The sequence below is a fragment of the Herpailurus yagouaroundi genome, unplaced genomic scaffold (genome assembly GCF_014898765.1).
Source record: "Herpailurus yagouaroundi ecotype Mexico unplaced genomic scaffold, PumYag 165, whole genome shotgun sequence".
In the NCBI taxonomy this organism is placed as follows: domain Eukaryota; kingdom Metazoa; phylum Chordata; class Mammalia; order Carnivora; family Felidae; genus Herpailurus; species Herpailurus yagouaroundi.
This window is the reverse complement of record NW_024412406.1, coordinates 6,905,687-6,930,238: the sequence shown is the minus strand read 5'-3', so window position 1 is coordinate 6,930,238 and position 24,552 is coordinate 6,905,687. Positions and strand designations below refer to the sequence as shown.

At 35.1% G+C, this 24,552-nt stretch overlaps 1 protein-coding gene across 3 annotated transcripts in view; it reads right to left on the bottom strand.

The window, feature by feature from the left end:
• IL7 (interleukin 7) overlaps positions 1-24,552 on the bottom strand; it is a 59,691-nt gene that overhangs the window by 33,122 nt on the left and 2,017 nt on the right. For all 3 annotated transcript variants that reach the window (XM_040487537.1, XM_040487538.1, XM_040487539.1), the window contains exon 2: positions 20,203-20,336. In XM_040487537.1, coding sequence (XP_040343471.1) covers positions 20,203-20,336 — 134 coding nt within the window. The remainder of the gene's footprint in view (positions 1-20,202; positions 20,337-24,552) is intronic.

Below are 24,552 nucleotides of genomic sequence, written 5' to 3'. Positions count from 1 at the left end.
CTTTACAACCAGTTTGTTGATATCCACAAAATAACTTGCTGGAGGTTTACTAAGACTGTGATAAATCTTAGATCAAATTGGGAGAAGTAACATCTTGACAGTATTGAGTCTTTCTATCTATGAATATGGAATATCTCTCCATTTACTTAGTTTTCCTTTGAACTTTCATCAATTTTATAGTTTTCCTCATACACGTCTTGTACATATTTTGTTAAATTTATACCAAAGTATTTCATTTTGGTGGGTGCTACTGTAAATGGTGTGTTTTAAACTTCAGATTGCATTTGTTCATGCCTAAAGTAAAAAAATTTATAACCAAGAATATGCTACCCAGCAAGATTATTATTTAGATTTGAAAGAGATATAGAGTTTCCCAGACAAAAGAGAAAGGAGTTTATCACAACTAAACTGGCCTTACAAGAAATGCTGAGGAGAGATTTCTTTAAGTGCAAAATAAATGGTCATAATTAGACATAACAAAATATTGAATAAAAAAGTAAAATATGACCACATATACATAAAATATGGAGGAGGGAGTAAAAAAATGGGGGAGAAGAAAAAAGAAAAACAAAGAAAGGTTTTTTTCTTTTTCTGTTTGTTTGTTTAGAATGTTTGAACTTAAATGACCATCAAATTAATATAGACTGCTGTTTATTTAGGATTATATATGTGTGTGTGTGTGTGTATACATATATATATATATATACACATATATATATATGCATACACACACAAACCTCATGGTAACCACAAACCCAAAACCTATGACAAATACACAGAAAATAAAGAGAAAGAAAGCCAAACGTAACACTATAAAAACTCATCAATCACAATGACAAAGAGGAAAAGAAGAGGAAAGGAATTGAGAGGAGCTACAAAAACTACCAGAAAACAAATAACAAAATAGTAATAAGTACACACGAATAAATAATTACTTTGAATGTAAATGGTCTAAATGCTTGGATCAAAAAAACATAAAGTGGCAGGATGGATTAAAAAACAAGATCCATCTGTATGCTGCCTATAAGATGTTTGCTTCAGAACTAAATACACTTACAAATTAAAAGTGTAGGCTTGTAATAACATTTACCATGCAAATGGAGGTGGGAAAAAGCTGGGTTAAGGATGCCTGGGAAGCTCAGTTGGTTAAGTGCCCGACTCTTGATTTGGGCTCAGATCATGATCTGACTGTATGCTGGTTTGAGCATACAGTAGCGCATGCTTAGGATTCTCTCTCTCCCTTTCTGTCCCTCCCCCACTCATGCTCTCTCTCCCTCAAAATAAATAAAAAACATTTTTTAAAATCTTAAAAAGAAAAAACTGGGTTAGCAGTACTTATATCAAATCAAATAGACTTTAAAATAGACTGTAACAATTGTAAATATCTATGCACCCAACACAGAAACACATAAATACATAAAGCAAACATTAATGGACATAAGGAGAGAAATTGATAGTAATACAATAATAGTGGGGGACTTTAACAATCCACTTACATCAATGGATAGATTACCCAGCCAGAAAATTAACATGGAAACCGTGTCTTTGAATGACACATTGGACCAGATGGACTTAACCGATATATATAGAATATTCCATCCCAAAACAGCAGAATACATGTTCTTTTCAAGTGCATATGGAACATTCTCCAAAATATATCACATGTTAGGTCACAAAACAAGCCTCAATAAATTTAAGAAGATCTTTTCCAGCCACAACGACATGAAACTAGAAATCACCAGAAAAAAATGAAAAATCACAAACACATGGAGACTAAACAACATAATACTAAATGACCAATGGGTCAATAAAACAATCAAAAGAGAAAGTTAGGGGTGCCTGGGTGGCTCAGTCAGTTGAGCAGTGGACTTTTGATTTTGGTTCAGATCATGATCTCATGGTTACAGGATTAAGCCCCATGTCAGGCTCCGTGCTGAACATGGAGCCTACTTGGGATTCTCTCTCTCTTTCCCTCTGCCCCTCGTCCCCGCTTGCATGCTGTCTCTCTTTAAAAATAAAAAAAAAGTATTTTCAAAAAAACTGTTAAAATTATATTCTTTCTCAATATAAGTGGTAAACATATTTGGTTATTCTGAAATGTGAAGAGGGATTTATTTATTTTTTTACTTCCTCTCAGTCCCTCTGTAATCACATGCTTTGAATATTTTTAGTTTTTAGGCAAAACATGTTATTGTTTCTATATTTATAATAACCATCCAGACATCACCAAACAGTTCAGTTTTTAATAGTAGTCATTTTTATAGTATCATTTCTTCACTATTGAAATATATTAATACCTTCTTTTGTTGGACAATTGTGCAGTCAGGTTTTTGTTGTTGTTGTTGTTGTTGTTGTTGTTGTTGTTGTTGTTGTTAATATAAGAAAATTGTATCCTAACTGAGCTCTGTTTATCTTTATTTCCCTTGGCACATTAATTAAAATTTTCCTATGTGTAGGATTATGGATTCATGCTCTTGTTATTATAAATCTCAGTAGAGACTGGTCAACTGGAGGTAAAAATGAGTGAAAAAATGGAGAGGAGCCAAATTTTATTTTCTTTTATTGGAAACCTTTCCTCTTTATTCTTCTAGGATGAATGCTTGCTTGAAAAATTTCTCTTTGATATATCCTAGTGTTTATCTCTCCTTATTACTGTTGACATAATCAAGAGACTTTATATATGTATTTTTAAATACAGAAATAGATCTTTCTTCAATTTTGGAATTTCTGCTTCTATTTCATTTTTTTTTTTTCTTCAGAATCACTTGTTTTCACAGATTAGCTCTCCGGACTATGTCTTTGGTATCAATTGCCTTCTCTTAAATATGTATACTCACACATACACAGATGAATAGGTAGTTATTTGTGCCAGTGTTTGTAAGACAGTGTTTATAAGTGGGTAGAAAAGTAATGTGTATAGTTACATAAAGTCTTTGCTTTTCCTTTTTCTTTTTAGGAGATCTTTACATGTGTGTCCATCTAATGATTAAAACATAAATTCACTCTTCTTTTTTATAGATACATCATCATAATATAAGCCTTTAACTTCCTACCCGATTGAGATAAACTCCTCTCAAAGTGCCATGTTATTTCTGAAAGTCCTCATGGTATTATCTAATGTTTACTCTGTAATAACTCCTCAATTCTTCTGTTTGATCTCGTCAACTTTCTGTCAAGATCTTCCTCTAGAAATGATGATATTCATGAAATCACGACTTTGTTGGGTAAAGCTGTTTGTCTAGTGACAACCACAATGTTCCCACCCAGTCGTGGAGAGGAATCACAGCTTTTTTGTGTAGCAAGCATTTTCTTGGCTGTTGGAACTCCAAAAGCTCCTATTGTGTTTTCTTTCCATATCTTATCAATTCCTCCCCCTCTTCATTATTTAACAGTCACATGATTTTTGGGACTTAATCCACTCCCACTTCTTTTTCCAACCCCTGGGGGCTATTTTAGTCCCACCTACTCCTTTGGAATCTTGCTTTAAAAAGCATTTTAGAGCTTTCAGAGTACAGATCTTTGCCTCTTTGGTTAGGTTTAATCCTAGGTGTCTTATGTTTTGGTGTAATTGTAAATGGGATCAATTCCTGGGTTTGTCTTTCTGCTGCTTCATTACTGGTGTACAGAAATGCAACAGATTTCTGTATATTGATTTTCTATCCTGCGACTTTGTTGCATTTGTGTATCAGTTCTGGCAACTTTTTGGTGGAGTCTTTTGGGGCTTCTACATAGAGTATCATGTCACCTGCAAAGTGTCAAAGTTTGACTTCTTCCCTGCTGATCTCAATGTCTTTTATTTGTTTTTATTTTCTGATTGCTGAGGCTAGGACTTCCAGTACTATGTTGAACAACAGTGGTGACAGTGGGCATCCCTGTTGTGTTCCTGACCTTTGGGGAAAAGCTCTCAGTTTCTCCCCATTGAGGATGATATTAGCTGTGAGCCTTTCATATATGGCTTTTATGATGTTGAGCTATGTTCCTTCTATCCCTACTTTCTGGAAGGTTTTTATTGAGAAAGGATGCTGTGTTTTGTCAAATGTTTTTCTACATCTATTGAGAGGATCATATAGTTCTTATCCTTTCTTTTATCAATGCGATGTATCACGTTGATTGATTTGAGGATATTGAACCATCCTTGCAGCCCAGGAATAAATCCCACTTGATCATGGTGAATAATTCTTTTAATGTACTGTTGGATCCAATCTGCTAGTATCTTGTTGAGAATTTTTACATACATATTCATCAGGAATATTAGTCTGTAATTCTCCTTTTTAGTGGGGTCTTTGTCTCGTTTTGGAATCAAGGTAATGCTAGCCTCATAGAATGACAAAACTGTGAACTTCACAGTACTGGAACCCATTCTGCCAGACTGGTCTTTTTATACTTATGTTCAATATCTAATTGCTTGCATACAACCACTAACGGGCATTCCATAAGTGCATACAAAATTGCATTGAAAACCTTGAACTTCAAACTTGATTCAAGTAGTCCTCTATTCTCTTTCATTTGCCTCCTTAAGACCTACCATTCTTCAAAGCCCTATTAAAATTGTAATTTTCCATTCAGTCACTAGAGCTCTTAGAGAGAATAAGATCCATTTTTGAGTTGGAAGATTACAATTGTCAGATGCTTAATGAATGTTTAACTGAACCACTAAGGAACAGAAGTTGCTATTTTACATATATCAGGAAAACCAATTGCAAACCTGCCAATGTATGCATATTAATCATTTTAGGAGATTTTAATCACTCACTAGTGTTAATGTTAATAGGCAGTAATGATTATATAACATCTTACAATTATAACAACCAGCAATTAAAAATGTGCCAAATATGAATTTGTAATCATCAGTGCTGATGCTAAATGATGAAAATCATCATTTTCTAACTGCCTTATTACTTGCCTGAACTTTATATATCACTTTCAACCTAAGGACACATCAAATTTTATTAATGAGAGAATATGAGTGAACCAAGTTCTAGATTGACTATATTTAGAGATTATAGTGAGCTGAAGTGGGGTGGTCACAGGTAGAACAAAGATGAAGATTTACTAAAGAAAAATGTCAGGCAAAGCAATATAATCAAGTATGGTGGAACAAAGTATCATGCAGAATCAGAAAGGAGTGCTTTACTCTGGCAGCATAACTGTAGATATTGCCTGGCCCACCAACAGTAAGCAAGACATTAGGTGGGTTACATGTTCTAATAGTGATAAACTAAGAGTGGTGAGGAGTCATGAGTACAGTCAATATGGTAAGTCATTTATATGTAAGTCATATTAATTTTACAGTTTCACTAATGCATATCAACATCTTTACACTACAATTTGAAATTAACATTTAAGATTTTTATGTAAATATAGTAAAGTATGTTCACTCAGTCAGTCAATTAATATTTTTGAGGGGGTCAACTCTGTGCTGGGTAATATTGTAGATTCTGGGGATACAGTGATTAACAAGAAAGCCTCTGCCTCACAGATAAGAAAATTTCAGATATTAGTAAGAACCATGAAAAAAATAAAAGAATACAACATATTTTGGGGAGAGGAGAGACCACTCTAATTTTAAAAGAAAGTACATTTTATGCTCATCAATTAACCTTTTGCTACTGTATCCTTTTTTCTCTTGGCTAGCTGGATTTTGTGGCTGGTAGTTTTTTTCTTCTTCTTCTTCTTCTTTTTTTTTTTTTTTTAATTTTTTTTTATGTTTATTTATTCTTGAGACAGAGACAGAGCGTGAACAGGGGAAGGGCAGAGAGAGAGGGAGACACAGAATCTGAAACAGGCTCCAGGCTCTGAGCTGTCAGCACAGAGCCCAATGCGGGGCTCGAACCCACGAACTGTGAGATCATGACCTAAGCCGAAGTCTGACGCTTAACCGACTCAGCCACCCAGGTGCCCCTTTCTTCTTCTTCTTTAAGGCTTATGAGTGCTCTGTTCCCCTACAGTTTGGCATTGATGCATAGTTTTCTGTCTCTGCATTTTATGCATAAACAATAACTTGGCTAGGTATAAAATTCTTGAGTCACATTTTATTTCCTTCAGAATTTTGTGGTTATTATTCCATTATCTTTTGCATTTAGATGTGAAAAATCTGAAGCCACTCTGATTTTCCCAAAATTGATTTGCCATTTCTGTCTGAATGCTTGAATTATTCTTCCTTTATCTTGAAGTTCAATCACGTTACCAAGATATAACTCACTGACAATCATGTTATATCAATTTTTTATAGTACATGATATGCCCCTTTAATTTGTTAATTCCATTTTTTTCAGCCATTTTGGGGGAAATTTTCCTCTATCATAGGTTATTTTGCTCTCCCATTTGATGGGTGTTCAGGGATAATTATTCATAAATTGACTTATTACTGTCTGTGATATTTCTGCAGGGTAGCCATGTTGTTTTCATCTTAAGTTTATAGGGAACCACTCTATGCTGATATTTATTTGACCTCATATGTCCCTTCTCACCTATCAGAGAACACTGTCTCTTCTCAGTACTTGTAGATGAGGTCATGGTATTGTCTACTCCATAACAATCTTTTCAAGTCCATTGTGGGGGGTTTGGTGAGCTGCCTTTCTTGGAAAGAGAGTGGTCACTTCACTTTCAAGGTTCTCTTCCAATTAAGAGTGAGGTGTTTTGCTTTTTGTAGAGACTTTGATATTCAGGGAGTCCTCTATCTGCTTCACTTGCCTTTCCCCAGCAGATATTTCCACTGCTTCTTTCCAAGATGGAGTTATTAGTGAGATCTTTTTCAGAATTATGTACGCTTTTGCCACCATCTATATGAGTTTCCTATAGCTGCCATAACAAATGTTCACAAACTGGGTAGGTTAAAACAACAAAAATGTATTCTCTGGAGGCCTAAATCCAAAATCAAGGGTTAGCAGAGTTACATGCCTCTCTCCTAGCTTTTGGAGGCAACCAGCAATCCTTGGCATTCCTTAGCTTGTAACTTCATAACTCCAATCTCTGTCTCTCTTTACCTGGCTTTTTCTTTGTCTCTTCTCATATTCTTTACTTCTAAGGACACTTGTCATTGGATTTGGAACCCACCTAATCCAGATTGATCTGACTTTGAGATTTTTTAAAAAAATTTTTAAATGTTTGTTTATTTCTGAGACAGACAGAGAGACAGAGAGACAGAGCGCAAGTGGGGGAGGGACAGAGAGAGAGAGGGAGACACAGAATCCGAAGCAGTCTCCAGGCTTTGAACTGTCAGCATGGAGCCTGATGTGGGGCTGCTCAAACTCACGAATGGTGAGATCATGACCTGAGGCGAAGTTGGACATTTAACGGACTGAGCCACCCAGGTGCCCCTTGAGATTCTTAATTATATCTGCAAACACCTTTTTTCCAAATAAGATCACATTTATATATCCCAGGTGTAATAGAGGTGCCACCATTCAAACCACTATACCACTTATATTACCATTTTTGGAGGGGTGTTGTTTTAGGACATGCTGTAAGTCGTGAGAGTTCCTGAAAGATCTTTCTCATTTGGGCGCTGACAGTTTTCAATGACTTTTTTGCATAAAAAGTGTCTTTTCCTTAGTTTGATTCTCTATTTTATACTTTGTAAGGTTTTAGGTACCCAATTTTAGCTCATTTTAATGTGCTTCTATCTGTCATCTCACCCCAGCAGTACATTTTAAATCACGAATACCAATGATACATATACCTTTAGACTCTATTGTGTGATCACCTGTTAAAGCCCGCTATGAAGGTTAGAACATATGTTACATCATTTCTTTGTTGTATGTAATGAGATCATAGTAGTTTTCAAAACAGGTATGACACGCTTCAGCAGACTAAGAGGAGTCAGAATGTCACGTCTTTAAAAACTTTCCAACTAAACTAGCTCTATTTCCACTTGTTAGACTTGTATAAATCTCTCTTTTCAGTTTTCTGAATTAGCCAAGAATGTGGAGGGTTTATTCAGTGCAAACAGACTAAGTTTCCTTCCAAATTCCATGTAAAGGAAACAGGACTGTGTGATCCATCCATAGCTTTCTGCTTATGCTTTTTCTCTCTGTTTTAATTTCTGTTGTGGATATAAGGTGTCAACACAGAAAATCAGTGCAACATAGTCTGATGTTCTTCCTGGTCCATATATGTGTATATGCTCCAACTGTGCACAGGCTTGAGGTCCCAAATTCACAATTTAATTCATTCTTGTATGCCCACCATTGTCTCCAAAGAGATCTACAATAGCGGGGTACTCAGATCTAAAAGTGATGCCAATCCTTACACTCTTCTCCAGAGTAAACTTTTCCTAACAAATGTCTTGAACAATAGTAAGTATCTTGTTGGTGTTCAGTACAGTTAACCAGTCAAGACTCCTTTCTCTCATGATGAATCTTCCTGCCAGTGGATATCAGCCAGGAACAATTCAGTCCTTCATAAAGAACCTATTTTCATTGGGCCTCAAAATATAAGAGGTTGAGTTCTTAATCTCATTTTGCCCAGGAAACTGTCTTTGGAAATATAATTATTTCCTCCCCAGCAACTAGTTGTACATACAAAAGGATGTTGGATTTGGAAAGTTTGTAGCCATAAAATAAGTACTGTTAGCCTTCTTTTATTTTTTAATGAATGAATGAATGAATGAATTTTGCTTTGTTTTAATAGACTTTATTTTTTATTTTTAAAACATTTATTTATTTTTGAGAGACAGAGAGAGATAGAGCACAAGCAGGGGAGGAACAGAGAGAGAGAGGGAGACACAGAATCCAAAGCAGGCTCCAGGCTCCGAGCTGCCAGCACAGAGCCTGACGTGGGGCTCGAACTCACAGACTGTAAGATCACGACCTGAGCTGAAGTCGGATGCTTAACCGTCTGAGCCACTCAGGCGCCCCTTAATAAACTTTATTTCTAGAACAGTTTTAGGCTTGCAGAAAAACTTGGAAAAAAGGACACAGTTCAAATATATCCACTCCTTCTATCCATCATTTCCCCTTTATTAATGTCTTGCATTAGTGTGGTATCTTTGTTAGACTTCATGAATCAGTATGGTTACATTCCTATCAACTTAAGTTCATAGTTTACATTAGGGTTCTCTCTTTATGGAATAAAGTCTATTTTGACAAATGTATGTCATGTATCCACCATTACTGTGTCATATAGAATAGTTTCACTGCTCTAATTACTCTGTGCATCACCCATTCATTTCTACCTTCCTCCTTCCCCACCCCCTGGCAACCACTGATCTTTTTACTTTCTCCATAGTTTTGCCATTTCTAGAATGGTGTATACTTGGAATCATAAGGTATGTAGCCCTTTAACTGAATTCTTTTACACAATATGCATTTAAGATAACGTCATGTCCTTTTGTGGCCTGATAGCTCATATCTTTTTATCACTGATTATATGCCACTGAATCTAGGTACCACACTTTGTTTATCCATTCACCTGTTGAAGCATGATGTAGTTGCTTCCATTTTGGGCCATTATGAGTAAATAAAACCTTTATAAACATTAACATGACAGTTTTAGCACGGACATTCATTTTCAACTTATTTGGGTAACTACCTAGAATCATGATTACATGGTGTGACTATGTTTAACTCTGTAAGAAACTGCCAAACTGTCTTCCAAAATAGCTGTATCAGTTTTCACTCCCATTGGTAATGAATAAGAGCGCTTGTTGCGCTGCATCTCTGTCAGCATTTGATGTGTGACTGTTTTTAGTCATTTTAGTCATGACAGATTTTAGTCATTCACCGGGTGTGTAGTGCTATCTCACTGTTTTAGTTCACAATTCCCTAATGACATGATCTTGAGCATCTTCTTCTATGTTTATTTCCTATGTGTATTATCTTCTTTGGTGAGGTGTCTAGTCCGGTATTTGCCTCTTTTTTATGAAGTTGTTTTGTTGTTGTTGTTGTTGTTGTTGTTGAGTTTTAATAATTTTTTGGATATTTATCAGATATGTGTTTTGCAAATATTTCTCCCAGTCTGTGGCTTGTTTTTTCATTCTCTTAACAGTGTCTTTCTCACAGCAGAGATTTAATTTTAATGTAGTCCAATCTCAGTTTTTTGTTTGTTTGTTTGTTTCATGGGTTGCACTGTTGAGTATTGTATCTAAAAAGTTATCGCCAAATTCAAGTTTACCTAGATTTTTTTTCCTATTTTATTTTCTATGAGTTATATAGTTTTGTGTTTTACATTTAGGACTACTTTATACTTTGAGTCAATTTTTGTCAAAGCTACAAGGTCTATTTGTTGAAAAGACTATCCTTTCTCCAACTGAATCGGCTTTGATCCTCTGTCAAAGATCAATTCTCTATATTAGTGTTGGTTTCTTTGGGGCTGTTTATTCTGTTCTACTGATTAGTCTATTATTTCACCAATAACCCACTGCTATTATTACTCTAGGTTTATAGTAGTCCTGAGTTTGGACAATGTCAGGACACTTTGTTTTCCTTTTCAATATTGTGTTGACAATTCTGGGTCTTTTGACATTCCATGTGAATTTAGAATCAGGTTTTTGAGATCCACAGGATAACTTGTTATATTTTGACTGAAATGCTTTGATCAAGTTAGAAGAATTGTCATCTTAACAATATTAAGGCTTCCTACCCATGAACATGACATAAATCTCCATTTATTTGGTTCTTCTTCAATTTCTTTGATAATTAGGGTTTTATAGTTTTTCTCATATATATATTATACATATTTTATTAGATATATCCATGAGTATTTAATTTCTTTTATGCTTATGTAAGTAGTGTTGTAATTTCAAATGCAATTGTTCATTTATTGGTATATAAAAAAGCAATTGTCTTTTGTCTTTTTGTAACCTGCAACCTTGCTGTAATTGCTTATTATTTCCAGGAGCTCTTTTGGTTATTCTAAATTTTCTATGAAGATAATTATGTCACCAGTAAACACAAACCATTTTAATTCCCCTGAGTATATTTTATTTTCTCTTCTTATTTTATTGTATTAACTAGTTCTTCTTGAATAATACTGAACAGGGGTGATAAGAGGGTATATCATTAACTTGTCCTTTTAAAATTTTTTAACCTTTTTTTCTTCTTTTTTAAAATAATACATTGTCAAGCTAGCTAACATACAGTGTATACAGTGTAGTCTTGGCTTCAGGAGTAGATTCCCATTATTCATCACTTACATACAACACCCAGTGTTCATCCCAAGTGCCCTCCTCAATATTCATCACCCATTTTCCCCACCCCCCAACTCCGCACCTCCATCAACCCTCTGTATTTAAGAATCTCTTATGGTTTGCCCCCCTCTCTGTTTGTAACTTATTTTTCCTTCCCTTTCCCTATGGACTTCTGTTAAGTTTCTCAGGATCCACATATGAGTGAAAACACGATATCTGTCTTTTTCTGACTGACTTATTTTACTTAGCATAATACCCTCCAGTTCTAGCCACGTTGTTAAAAATGGCAAGAATTCATTTTTCATCACCGAGCAGTATTCCATTGTATATACATACCACATCTTACTTTTGAGACAGAGAGAGAGAGAGAGAGAGAGAGAGAGAGAGAGCAGGAGTGCGAGTGGGGGTGGGGCAGAGAGAGGGAAATAGAGGATCCGAAGCAGGCTCTGTGCTGTGAGTGCAAAGCCTAATGTGTCTCAAACTCACCACTCAGATCATGACCTGAGCCAAAACCAGAGTCAGCTGCTTAACTGACTGAGCCACTCAAGAGACCCTTCATCATTAACTTGTTCTTAATCTTAAGGGAAAGTATCTGATTTCTCACCATTAAATATGATGTTACCTGTAGGATTTTTGCAAATGAATTCTATAAGTTTGCTTAAATTATTTTCTAGTCATAGTTTTCTGAGAGTGTTTGTAATGAATCCCCGTTGGATTTTGTCAAATCCTTTTTCTGCATCTATTGATATGATCATGATTTTTTAAAATCTGTTGATATTATACTTTAATCGATTTTCAAATGTTGACCCAACCTTGCATACTTGGAATAATCCCACATAGTCATGATGTTTAATTATTTTAATACATCATTGGACTTAATTTGTTGATGTTTTGTTAAGGTATTTTTTCCCCATCTGTTCATGGAAATATTTACCTTCAGCTTTCGTGTCATGCAGTGTCATTGTCAGATTTTGGTATTAGGGTGATACTGGCCTCATAGATGAGTTGGTGAGTATTCCCTCTGTTTCTGTTTTTGAAAGAGTTTGTAGAATACTGGTATACTTTCTTACTTAAATGTTTGGTAGAATTCACCAGTGAAACCATCTGGATCTGGCATTTTGTATTCTGAAAAGTTATCAATTCTTATTCAATTTCTTTAATAAATAGTCTTATCCATGTCATCTATTTCTTCTTGTGTGAGTTTTTATCATTTGTGTCTTTTAAGGAACTGGTGCCTTCATCAAAATTATCGAACTTGTGTCCATAGAGTTGTTCATAATTGTATTAGTCAAGGTTCTCCAGAGAAACAGAACCACCAATAGGAGATACAGACAGATAGATAGATAGATAGATAGATAAGGAGTAGGAGAGAGAGACAGGGAGGGAGGGAGAGGGAGGGAGGGGAAGAAAGAGGTGTGTGTGGGGGGGGGGGGTGGTATTTTAAGGAATAGGCTGATTTGATTGTGGGGGCTGGCAAGCTCAAAATCTACAGGATAGGCCAGTAGGCTGGAAGCCCAGGGAGGTTGATGTTGTAGTCTTGAGTCTGAAAGCAGAATTCTTTCTTCTTTGGGAGAATTCAGTGTTTTTTCTTACAGCCTTCAGAACATTGAATGATGTCTTAGTTTGCCCAGGTTGCTATAGCAAAATACCATAGACTGGGTGACTTAAACAACAGATGTTTATTTCTCACAGTTCTAGAGGCTGGAGAGTCCAAAATCAAGGTGCCAGTCAATTTGGTGCCTGGTGAGAACTTTCTTCCAGATTTGCAGAGAGCCATCATCTCACTGTGGCCTCATATGGTGGAGAGAGAAAGCTCTGGTATCTCTCCTGCTTTTCTAAGGGCACTAATCCCATCATGGGGGCTCCACCCTCATGACCTCATCTGAACCTAATTACCTCCCAAAGTCCCACCTCCCAATAAGATCATCACATTGGAGGTTAAGGGCTTAAATATATGAATTTTTGTAGAATACAGCCATTCAGTCCGTAACAAATGAGTATCACCCACATCATGAAGGATAATCTGTTTTCTTCATTGTCTATGGATTTCCATGTTGACATCTAAAAAATACCTTCACAGCAACATTTATGTTGCTACTGGACCAAGTGGGTGTGTATTATAGCCTAGCCACACTGACACATAAAATTAACCATCACAATAATATTCTTTTATTATCCTTTTAATATCCATGGTATTAGTAGTGGTGTTCTTTCTTTTATTTCTAATATGTGTAATTTGTGCCTTTCTTATCTTATTGGTTAGCCTGGCTAGAGAAAAGTTTACCAAGTTTATTGATCTTTTCAAAGAACCAGATTCTGATTTCACCAATTTTCTCTATTAATTTCTTGTTTTGAATTACTTTTTTAATTCTCATTATCTTTCTTCTTCTGATTAATTTAGTTTTAATTTGTTCTCTTTTTATTTTCCTAATATGGAAGCTTCAATGACTGACTTACATCTTTCTTCTTTTCTAATATATGAATTCAGTACTCTAAGTACTGCTTTCACTGTGTCCAACAAATTTGGTAATGTATATTTTCTCTTTAGTTCAAAATATTCTTAAATTTTTCTTGAGACTTTTTCTTTGACCTATATGTTATCTAAAATGTTGTTTAAACTCCAAATATTCCATCTATCTTTCTGTTATTGATTTCCAGTTTAATTACAATTATGTTTTAGTTTGAGAGCATACTTCACATGATTTCTATATGCTAAAAGTTTGTTAGGATGTGTTTTATAACCCAGAATATGTTCAGACCTGGATATTGATATTCCAATGATATTCCATGTCACCTTGCCCAAAATGTGTATCGTGCTGTTATTGGATGAAGTATTTTATAAATGTCAGTTGGGTCCAGTTTTTATAGTGCTTTTCAGTTCAACTATATGGTTACTGATTTTCTATCTGCTGAATCTGTCAATTACTGATAGAGGGGTGTTGAAGTCTTCAATTATAATAACAGATGTATCTATTTCTTGCAGTTTACCAGTTTTTGCTTCACAAATGTTGATGCTGTTATTAGGCACATACACGTTAAATATTGTTATGCTGTCCTAAAGAATTTACCTCTTTATTATTATTTAATGCCTTACTGATAATCTTCCTTACTGCATGCTTTGCCTGAAATGAACATGGCTACTTCAGCTTTCTTTTGTTTAGTGTTAACATGGCATATCATCTTCCATCTTTTTACTCTTAGTCTATGTATATCTTTATACTTAAAGTATGTTTCTTGTACACAACATATAGTTGGGCCTTTTTTTTTTCCTTTTTTTTTTTAAATCCACTCAGAAAATCTTTCTTTGAAGTAGTGCATTTTGATTTTATTTTTATAACTAAAATAAAGCATTAATAGAACAAAAAGACTGGCCTCTTAAAAGCTAACTTCTCTTGTTAAATTGCAACTGATTCAGTCAGACTGCTAAATTATATACACAGAGAATTTATCTTCTAGCATAATCTGATATAAAAAGAACTAATTTAAGGTTTACTTTAGCTCCTTTAAATCTTTTTTCTTCTGTTAATAACAGTTTTTAAACATATTTAGACATGTTTATAAGGTGATGTTTGACAAGACTTTGATCATTTATTTTCTTGGCTACCTTTATCAGCAAACCAATGAAATGAAATGCAAGATCAAAGTCTAATTGGTATCAGGTGAGAGAGATTTTTAAATGTTAAAGAGCTTTTTGAAAAGGAGAGAGAGTGTATCAGGTTTGAATTATGGAAAGATAACAAGGTGCCAGCAAAGAGGACAGATGCACTCTGGTGGCGGGGAGATCATACAGCGGGAAACCTCCTGATGGCTATGGAAGCCATCTCAGTGATGTTCGAGGACTGCCTGATCTAAAATTATACTAGTGGAAGTCAATAGATGAATGACTTAAACAGGTGTTAAGGAGGTATAATAATCTGTGATGGATGAAATGAAGGAGTGAGGGCGCCAGGGATAATTCCAGGCTTTCAACACTGATAGACTGGGCAAATGCAAATGATGTTACCTAAGATAGAGAATGTAGAAGCAGGAACAGGTGAAAAGTGATGATAATTAGTTTTCTGTTACGCATGATGTGCCAGTACAGTACATCTGAGTAAAGACTTCTAATTGACATTTAAATTAAATGGTGCTAAAGTTTATGAAAGGGGTGTAAACCTTAGGGCCATCTATGTATGCAAAGACGGAAGTTGAATCCGTGAAGGCCCCTCAAATAAAGATGGAGATGGAGTTAAGGACATTGGAAATTGTAAAGCCAGTTATCACCTATTCACATTTTATAACTTAATAACTTACAATAAAGAACAGCCCTTCATGTGCCTATAATCAGACTGACTCATTCCTAGAAAGTATGTGACCATATCTAGCAGCCTTTTTATTTTTTATCAGCCTCTGTTTTGGTGACTAAGAGTTATGTAACTCAACCATATGAATCATGTTTAGGCAAAATATTTTTTTATGGAAAAAACACAACAGTATTCACCATCTCAAACTAGTTCAGACTGAATATCAGGAAGGTACCTGACATTTGATTCATAACAAATTTCCAAAGAAACAGATGTTCAAGTAAAGAGACTTCTAGCCTATTTGAAACAAGGTCTGGGTTCTCATTAACTTATGGTACTGATTTTGAATTCATTTATTATTATCATATATTATTATAATTCATATAGTTACTTATGAAAAACTGCTATATGCAAGGTACTCTGTTAAACATTCTATGGGATACAAAGATAAATCAAGCATAAACTGTCCTTAAGATACTTACTGACTAGTATGGGGAAATAAGATATAAACTTAGGTAAGTGTACAAGGAGTACTGGGTTAAGAACCACAGACAATTTTAAAATGAAATTAAGAAAACAATCCCATTAACAATATCAAGTGCATCAAAGACACATAAATTACCCAGGAATACATTTAACAAAAAAAAGCTCAAAGCTTACAGTCTGAAAAATACAAAATATTTGTTCAAAGAAATTGAAGATCTAAATAAAAGGAAAATCATCCCACGTTCATGTGTTCATGAATCAGAAGCACTGTTATGCATTGTTGAAAAGACAAAGCCCTCACATTTAGCTGCAGGTGCAACAAAATCCCTATCAGACTCTTGACTGACTTCTTCCTAAAAATGGAAAGCTGACTCTAAAATTCATATGAAATTGCAAAGGACCTGAAATAGCCAAAACAATAGCAGAGCTATTTTCTGTTTTTCCTCACAATAATGAGTATATTTTCTGGAACCAGATTGCTGGGGTTTGATTTCCAGTGTTGCCACTTTCTACCTATGTGATCCAGGTCTCAGTTTCCCCATTACTAGAGGTGTTTTAAGAATCATATAAGTTGATACACAGAAAGTGCTCACAGCAGCACTGGCACATTGTAAACCTTGTATTTGTATTAGTTATTATTATTATTACTATTATTATTATTATCACCTCATAGGGATATTGTGAAGCTCAAATAAGATAAGGTATGTGAGGGCACCTGGGTGGCTTGGTCAGTTAAGCGTCGGACTTGGTTTCGACTCAGATCACGATCTCACGGTTGATGAGTTCAAGCCCAACATCAGTCTTTGTGCTGACAGTGCAGGGCCCACTGCTGTGTGGGAAGAAAATTTTAGAAATCCTATCTACATGTGGTTTTTATCTCATCCTTTGTAAATTTTCTTCTGATACATACATATATATATATATATATATATCTTAATGTATGAAAAAGATACTATGAAATGCTCTAATATGTAAATAAATGCTAAATGTGTATTTGTAGTGCAGGCTCCAAAAATTTTACTAACGAGTGTACTGTCTAAAGTCTGGAGATCAGTGCACTATCCCACAGCATGTTCTCTCTCCTAGGGCCACGCTAATCTATTCTCCTCCTCAGAGAACCCAGCTTATATCTTCTGATTCCCAAATCTAGCTCGCAACCAGTCTGTTTGTTTTGAATGACAGTATGGCAGCCGCTCCATATGAAGTAGGCAAGTTGCATACTTCACACCAAGACTTAACCCATCACCAAATGAAAGCTTCTTTAAAAAAGGGTCCATACCTAGTCCATCATTATATCTACCCTGAAGCCCCCACCACTTCACCCCACAGAAAGGTTTTCCATAATAGCAGTCTCCAAATAGATGTTTGCTTCATGAATACGCTAACACAGATAATTGCTATCAAGAGGCAGGTGAGTGTGCTGGTTAACAGCAGAGGCTCATATCCGGGTTCTGACACAAACTGGGCGCCCCAAGCCTCAGGTTCTTCCTCTGTGAAATAAATGTGATAAAAGCACCTTTCTTATAGGCATACTGTTTATTTGGCTAGCACCTGGAACATAACCAACATTTCGTAAATATTAGTATTATTATGGTGTCCCTGAGACTCAAACCCAGTAATGTCCACAAAGCGTCTAGTAGACACTGAGTGAATGAATAGTCTTCATGTTGATATGAATAATTCTTTGTGAATTCTTTCTCCTTCCTTCTGATTTATCACCTCACATTTACAAACAGCTTTCTCGAGATTATCATGGCACTATTCACTGGAATTGATTAGTTCATACACTCTTCCATGTCTTGTGAATTAATCTCTTAAGAAGAGTAGCCATATTTTGCTTTGTTTAAATAGCATCATTGCTGCTGCTGTTGCTCTTGTTGCTGCTGTGTGGTTTAATGAGATAAGCTCCTCTAAATTTCCAGGAAAAATGTGCTATGAATCTGGTAGATAAAACTCTCCTTTTGGATTGCTAGTAGCATTTTTTTCTTTTTTTGCAGTTTTACACACATAATAGTTATTTATAAATGTAGGACCAATACTAGTTGATTCCTTGCCCAGATAATAAAACTTAATAAAAGCATTATCTTGACTCAAAGACATTAATTTAGTAGCATTAATGCAGAAAATGTCGTGTCAAAAATGAATGAAATATAAAATGCTATAATTACCATTTAGTGTACATTTTTTTTCCTTGTCAATGAGAAAAATCAGGGACCTCTGTGGTTCCTGTTCAATATTATCTTGAATTTCCCATATCCCTCTAAGAGGTAGAACAATGATTTTCTCTATGTGTCACGTGCTACTTTAGTATAAGCATGTGGAGAGGATGATAAGGAATGGCAGGAGGGGGCAGATTAGACAATTTCTCCCAACTCATGAACATTTGAGAGGGTTCTCCTTTGCCATTTGGGGCTTCAAGAACTGATTATCTGTTAAATCAACACATCTGATTATGTTGATATAGCTCTTAAATTGTCAAAAAATTCATTTTTTGTAGGTGGCATAATTGTGTAAAAAATCCCAAAGGATTTTTCCTCCTGGAGCTAGTAAAGTGATTACAGTAAGGTTTCAGGATACAAGGATAATATACAAAAGTCAATTGCTTTCCTACATATCTGCAATGAACAATTGGAATTTGAAATTCAAAACATAACGCTATTTACAATAACACCATAAATATGGAATACTTAGATACAGATCAGAGAAAATGTAAGCAGGATCTATAGGAGGACAAATATCAAACTGATGAAAGAAATCAAAGAAAGCTCTAAATAAATGGAAAGATATTTCGCAATAGGATTTAATATTTTTAAGATGTCAGTTTAGATGTGAGTTCAGATACTTCATCGATCAATATGTACAGATGGCAATAAACGTATGAAAAGATGTTCAACATGTTACGATATTAGGGAACTTGATTAAAACAACAATGAGATGCCATCACACACCTATTAGAATGGCTAAAATTAAAAACACTGACAACACCAAATGCTGGTGAGAATACGAGGCATCAGGAGCTTTCATCCATTGCTGGTAAAAATGCAAAATGGTATAGTCATTTTGGAGGACCCTTTGACAGTTTTATATAAAACTAAAGACAGTCTTACAATATGATCTAGCAATAACTCTCCTAGATATTTATCCAAATGAATTGAAAACATATGTCCACACAGAACCCTGTACATGAATGCTTATAGAAGCTTTATTCATAATTGCCCAAAATGGGAAGCAACCAAGACATGTGTTTCAATCAGTGAATGGAGAAACAAATGTGGTATATCCATTCAACGGAATTTTATTCAGCAAAAGAAGAAACGAGCTATTAAGCCAAACACTTACACAAAAAAAATCATGGAGTAACCTTAAATATACATTGCCAAGTGAAAAAATCCAGTCTAAAAAAGCTACATTCTGCATGATTCCAACTATATGACATCCTAGAAAGGCAAAATTACAGAGACCATAAGCAGATTGATGATTGCCATGGATTCAAGTGGAGGGAAGGAGGGAGGGATGAATCAGTGGAGCACAAAGGATTTTTAAGGGCACTGAAACTATTTTCTGATACTGTAATGGTGGATACATGATACTGCATTTGTTAAAACCCAAAGCACTGGACAACAGAAAAGGTGAACCCTCATGTCAACTATGGACCTTAATGAATAATAATGTATCAATATTGGTTCATCAATTTAACAAATGTACCACGCAAATGCAAGATGTTAATAATAAGGGAAATTGTACAGAGGAAGAATGAGTATGTGGGAATTCTCTACTTTCTGTTTAACTTTTCTGCAAGCCTAAAACTGCTCTAAAATATAAAATATATTATAAAAAAAAGTCCACAGTAAATTAAAAAATTAATTCACAGCAAGTTACTTATATACATGGGTATAAAAATATCTGTATAATACATATGCATGTACACACAGTCAGATAAAATAACTATATACCTCTTTTCATGATAATTTTTTAATGTTGTATTCTGTTATTTTCCCTTTTCTATTATAGTGTTCTACAGTGACTGACTGTCATCAGGAAGTGAGGAAATGCAGATAGTTATGCTAAATTATGCTTATAAGAAATTTAGTAGTGAATGGAACTGGGCTGAAATGGATAGTGGTGGGAATCTGAAGGTCTACTAAGGAATTATTTTAAAAGGATATAATGATGCCAACTATAAAAATATGTACTTAGTAGCTCATTAAATTTTGCTCTTTAGTTATTCCACTTTCTTCCAAGGAATACAGATGGATACTTGAATATAAAACTGTTAAAATGTGAGAAAAACAAACAAGCACATACCAAGTAATTGATGCTGATCATTAGAATGTGCTGATATTCTCTTCCGTCTTTACCTTCAATATCACAATCAGATGATGCTACTGGCAACAGAACAAGGATCAGGGGAGGAATTCCAAAGATATACCTAAAAGAAACTAAATTGAACAGTGAGTAAGAATAAGCTAAATGTTATACGTCATATTATATAGTTTGATTGTGTTGTTTCAATTGGCCTGACCATTTCTATCTTTCTTTTTAAATTTATTTTGAGAGAGAGAGAGCAAGCACAAGCCGGGGAGGGGCAGAGAGAGAGAGAGAGAGAGAGAGAGAGAGAAAATCCCAAGCAGACTCCAAGCTCTCAGCTAGAACTCCGCATGGGGCGTATCCCACGAACTGTGAGATCATGATCTGAGCCAAAATTAAGGGTCGGACGCTTAACCAACTCAGCACCCCCCAGGCACCCCAGACTGACCATTTATTTCTAGTAAGTTTTTAAAATGCATCTTGGCTTTTGGATAGTGTGGGAAGAACCCTAAAATTCAGTATTATGTAACAGCCAAAGTAAGATTACATTTTAGAGTTCAGATTTCTTTTACTTTTTTATTTAAAAATTACTCTTTGGAAAAGTGCCGAACAGGCGTGATGAAAGCAGCCTCTTTGCCTCTGAAAAACACTCTAGGGTATAAATCAGTTTATTCAATTTCAGTTTATGTTGAACATTTCTACAAAAAAAGCATCTACAGGTAAACAAACTATAGGTAAAAAAAACGATTAAAATTTTTTGAAATTTTATGATTTGTGGCATGTATATTTATGTAAACCTTGATGGTTGCCCAGGTATCCAGCTGCTTCTGGAGGCAGCAGTGCAGAAGGTTCTGCACTGTAATTACATTCTTTCTTTTTAATACTGGACCTTAAAGGGTTTACCCTTCCCAGAACTGTGACAAAGTTGGCATTTATATTTTGACATTTTATCTTTTCAGTTTCTAAGTGCCCAGAGACTCCTTCAAACACAGTTCTATCTAGCTTCTTGACATGTTAAAAAAAAAAAAAAAACAATAAATAAATTCACACCCTGTTAGCTAATGATTTATATCTATTTTGGGTAAGCCTTCCCAGTTAGAGACAATCATCTAAACAAAAGGAATGAAATTAAAAATGGTTATCATTTCAGACAGTAATAATGCACTGATGGAAAGCCAGTTATTCCCAGAGACATTAAAATCTGGTCATATACAGACTTATTCTTCGTAAGCCTGTGAAAATGTCTTGTTTGCATCTTTCTGCAAACTTTTGACCTAAGTTGACAATATATTTCCTGTGAATTTCCAAATGAAGTTTAATTGTACTTGTTGACTGCAAGACATTTCATATCTGTGCCTTTTCGGAGTAGTACTACAAACAATACTCCTTGGAACCCAAGGACCTAATATTATGACAATCTAAACACTGTTAAATACATCATAAAGTTCCCAATAACATTATCATCTATCATATCATTATCTGTCATATAAAAATCAATAGCACTCCCCAATAAATTATATGCTATTAGTGACCCAGATTTTTACAAATAGTGGAACTGGGCTAAATAGCAGGTGTAACAACAAATATGAATCCTATATCTCATCTTCATATATCATGGACACTTGACAAGGTAAGAGAAGCAAAATGAGACACGTAATGTATTCATAGCTCTGCCGCTAAGTGTCTATATGCGTTAAGGCAAAATTCACATAGGAGATGAATAATGATGATGACGATAGTTATTTTTGAGTACCTATCATGTGCCAAGCACTTTGTTACCTTACATACATTATCTGTAAAGATCAAAAGAGTCCTGCAAATTTTTTTTTTGTAAAAATCAGATAGTAGGTCCCAGGTCCAGATTCTAATCTGAGTTTACTGCCTCACCAGCATTTTATCAGAAATGGCCATAATCTTTTAATAACATGTAATTACATTAGTCCTCTGAATGAAACCCATCTCTGTGTAATATTACACAGCTTTGCCTCTCTCTTGTACTAATGTTCCTGCATCCTGAAGATTCTCAAACAATAATCAATTGCTATTTATTCACTAAATATACTGGATTTGTATAGATTGCATACAGCCAAATTTCATTTTTTCTGTCGTTTTACAGGTGTCCCAAAGGTATTTGGAAAGAGTAGATGATAAGGAGAAGCTATACAGCATACAATTTAGGGGGAATATAATAAAATAATTAAATACTAATGAAAAAAGAGACATTTTTACTATTTAACATGAATGTTATTTCAAACGTCCACCTTTCATGTTTTAATAAAGGAGGCCGTTTTACTTTCTATGAGCAGTATGTGTTGTGTCCTCTTCACCCTAACTTTCAGTAATTAGTGCTCCCCAAATTCATATCAATTCAGTTATTCATTGAATGACATTTTATCAGGGCTTTCAATGATGGCTTGGTAGAAACCTCAGTCATTTTTATGTACTACAACTAATTTCTCAGTTTTGAAACATAATTTGCCTTGTCTGTAAACAGTGTCTTTTGTTGCTGTTGTTAAACAGCTTAGCTCCAGAGGGACTAGAGCAATACAAAACACAGAGGGTTTGGAGTATGGAAACTTGGGAGTTTTGTCTTGCTCTGACAAGGGGTTGTATGACAACGTGTTGTGAGACTGATTGAATGACAGCATCTTTTAAGTCTCGTTTAACTGACTTGTAAAAGGAAATCTTTAGACTAAATCATCTCTCAACGTCTCATTCAACTTTCAAGCACCGTAATTCTAAGAATCCCCCTGGCCATCCAAATAAGGCATTTCTTTAGACTTGACATCACCTCTGGACAATACTGCAAACACACCCAGGGCTTCAGACTCACATCTCTCAGGTTCCCACCTCTCGAATTAACAATTTGCAGTTTGGTCTGCAATTGAAGTCTTTTCTCCACACCATATAGAGAGTAAACATATTAATATTGCCTCGTGTGAGCACGCTTTTGACATCGTTGTCACAACAGGAAACAATCTCTGCTTTTATTCTGTTTTGTTTCAGGTTATACATAGATATGCACCCTTTTCCCAACCCTGAACTTTTCTTCAGGTTACAGAAAAGACAAACCATAAGGAATAATGCAAGGCAAGCTTGGGCCTGTGGAATTGTCTTTAGATTTCCTGAAGGGATTGAAACTGTAGAATTTGTTTTCAGTAGGGAATTTGGTCAAACCAGAATGATGACTGTCTAAAAAATTCTTGTTGGTTTTTAATTTAAGCCAAATAATACATTCAATCCTCAGCTGTATAAATTATGGGGTCAAAGTGAACGTAAAAAAATTAGTTTCTACAGAGGAGCCTGGGTGGCTCAGTGGTTTCAGCGTCTGACTCTTGATCTTGGCTCAGGTCAGGATCTCTGCTTAGGTCATCATCTCAGAGTTCATGAGATTGAACCCTGAGTCGGGCTCTGTGCAGACAGCATGGAGTTTGCTTGGGATTCTCTCTCTGTGCCCCTCTCTCTCAAAATAAATAAATAAACTTAGAAAAAATTAGTTTCTACTGTGTATCAAATCCAATCTTTCATCAGTCTTTAAGACCAATAAGTGCTTATTTAATATCCATTATAACATTTCATAGACCCATTTTCACTGGGAATTAAAAAAAAGTACTCAAAAGACATTCAGGATGAAACAGAAAACATTATCTGAATATATAAGACTTGCCTTTAATATGAACAACTGGCGCAAGCAAATTGGTGCAATAAAGCAAACAAAAAATTAATAAACAGAAAACCATCTGCTGTATGGAAATCATCTCGTTAAGGTTACAAACATAAGTTTGATTACAGCTAAAGAAATCTAATATCTGCCACAGCCAATATTAAGATTGCACTGTAAACTCTATCCACAAATCCCATGATAAACCCTTAAAGACATTTCTGCAGCTGTCCTATGATACTGCATACAATATTTCATTTAATCTCATAACCACTTCTGTAGGTAAGTACTACCAGTTACTCAGTTTTGCAGATGGAGAATCTGAGGAACAAAGCAACTTTGTGAAGAGTGAAGAATTTAGAAACTCAGCTTTTAGCCACCGAGCTACACTGCTTGCTACAAAAAAAAAAGTGTGTGTGTGTAGTTAGGGGGAATGTACAAAAACCCATCTTTTCCCACATGAACCTCACTAAGGTGCTTCCTGGCCAAGCTCTGAAATACTGTACAATAATACACTCTTATTTCAGAAAACAGACATTAAATATTTGTTCTTATTACACTAGGTTATGTGTCAGAGGTGAGATCCTAGAAAATAATCTCATGTGCATGAGTGTGAATATGACATGTAACTTGGTCCTATAAAATAGCCTTTTCATTTTTGTTTCAGATATGGAAATATCAATGCA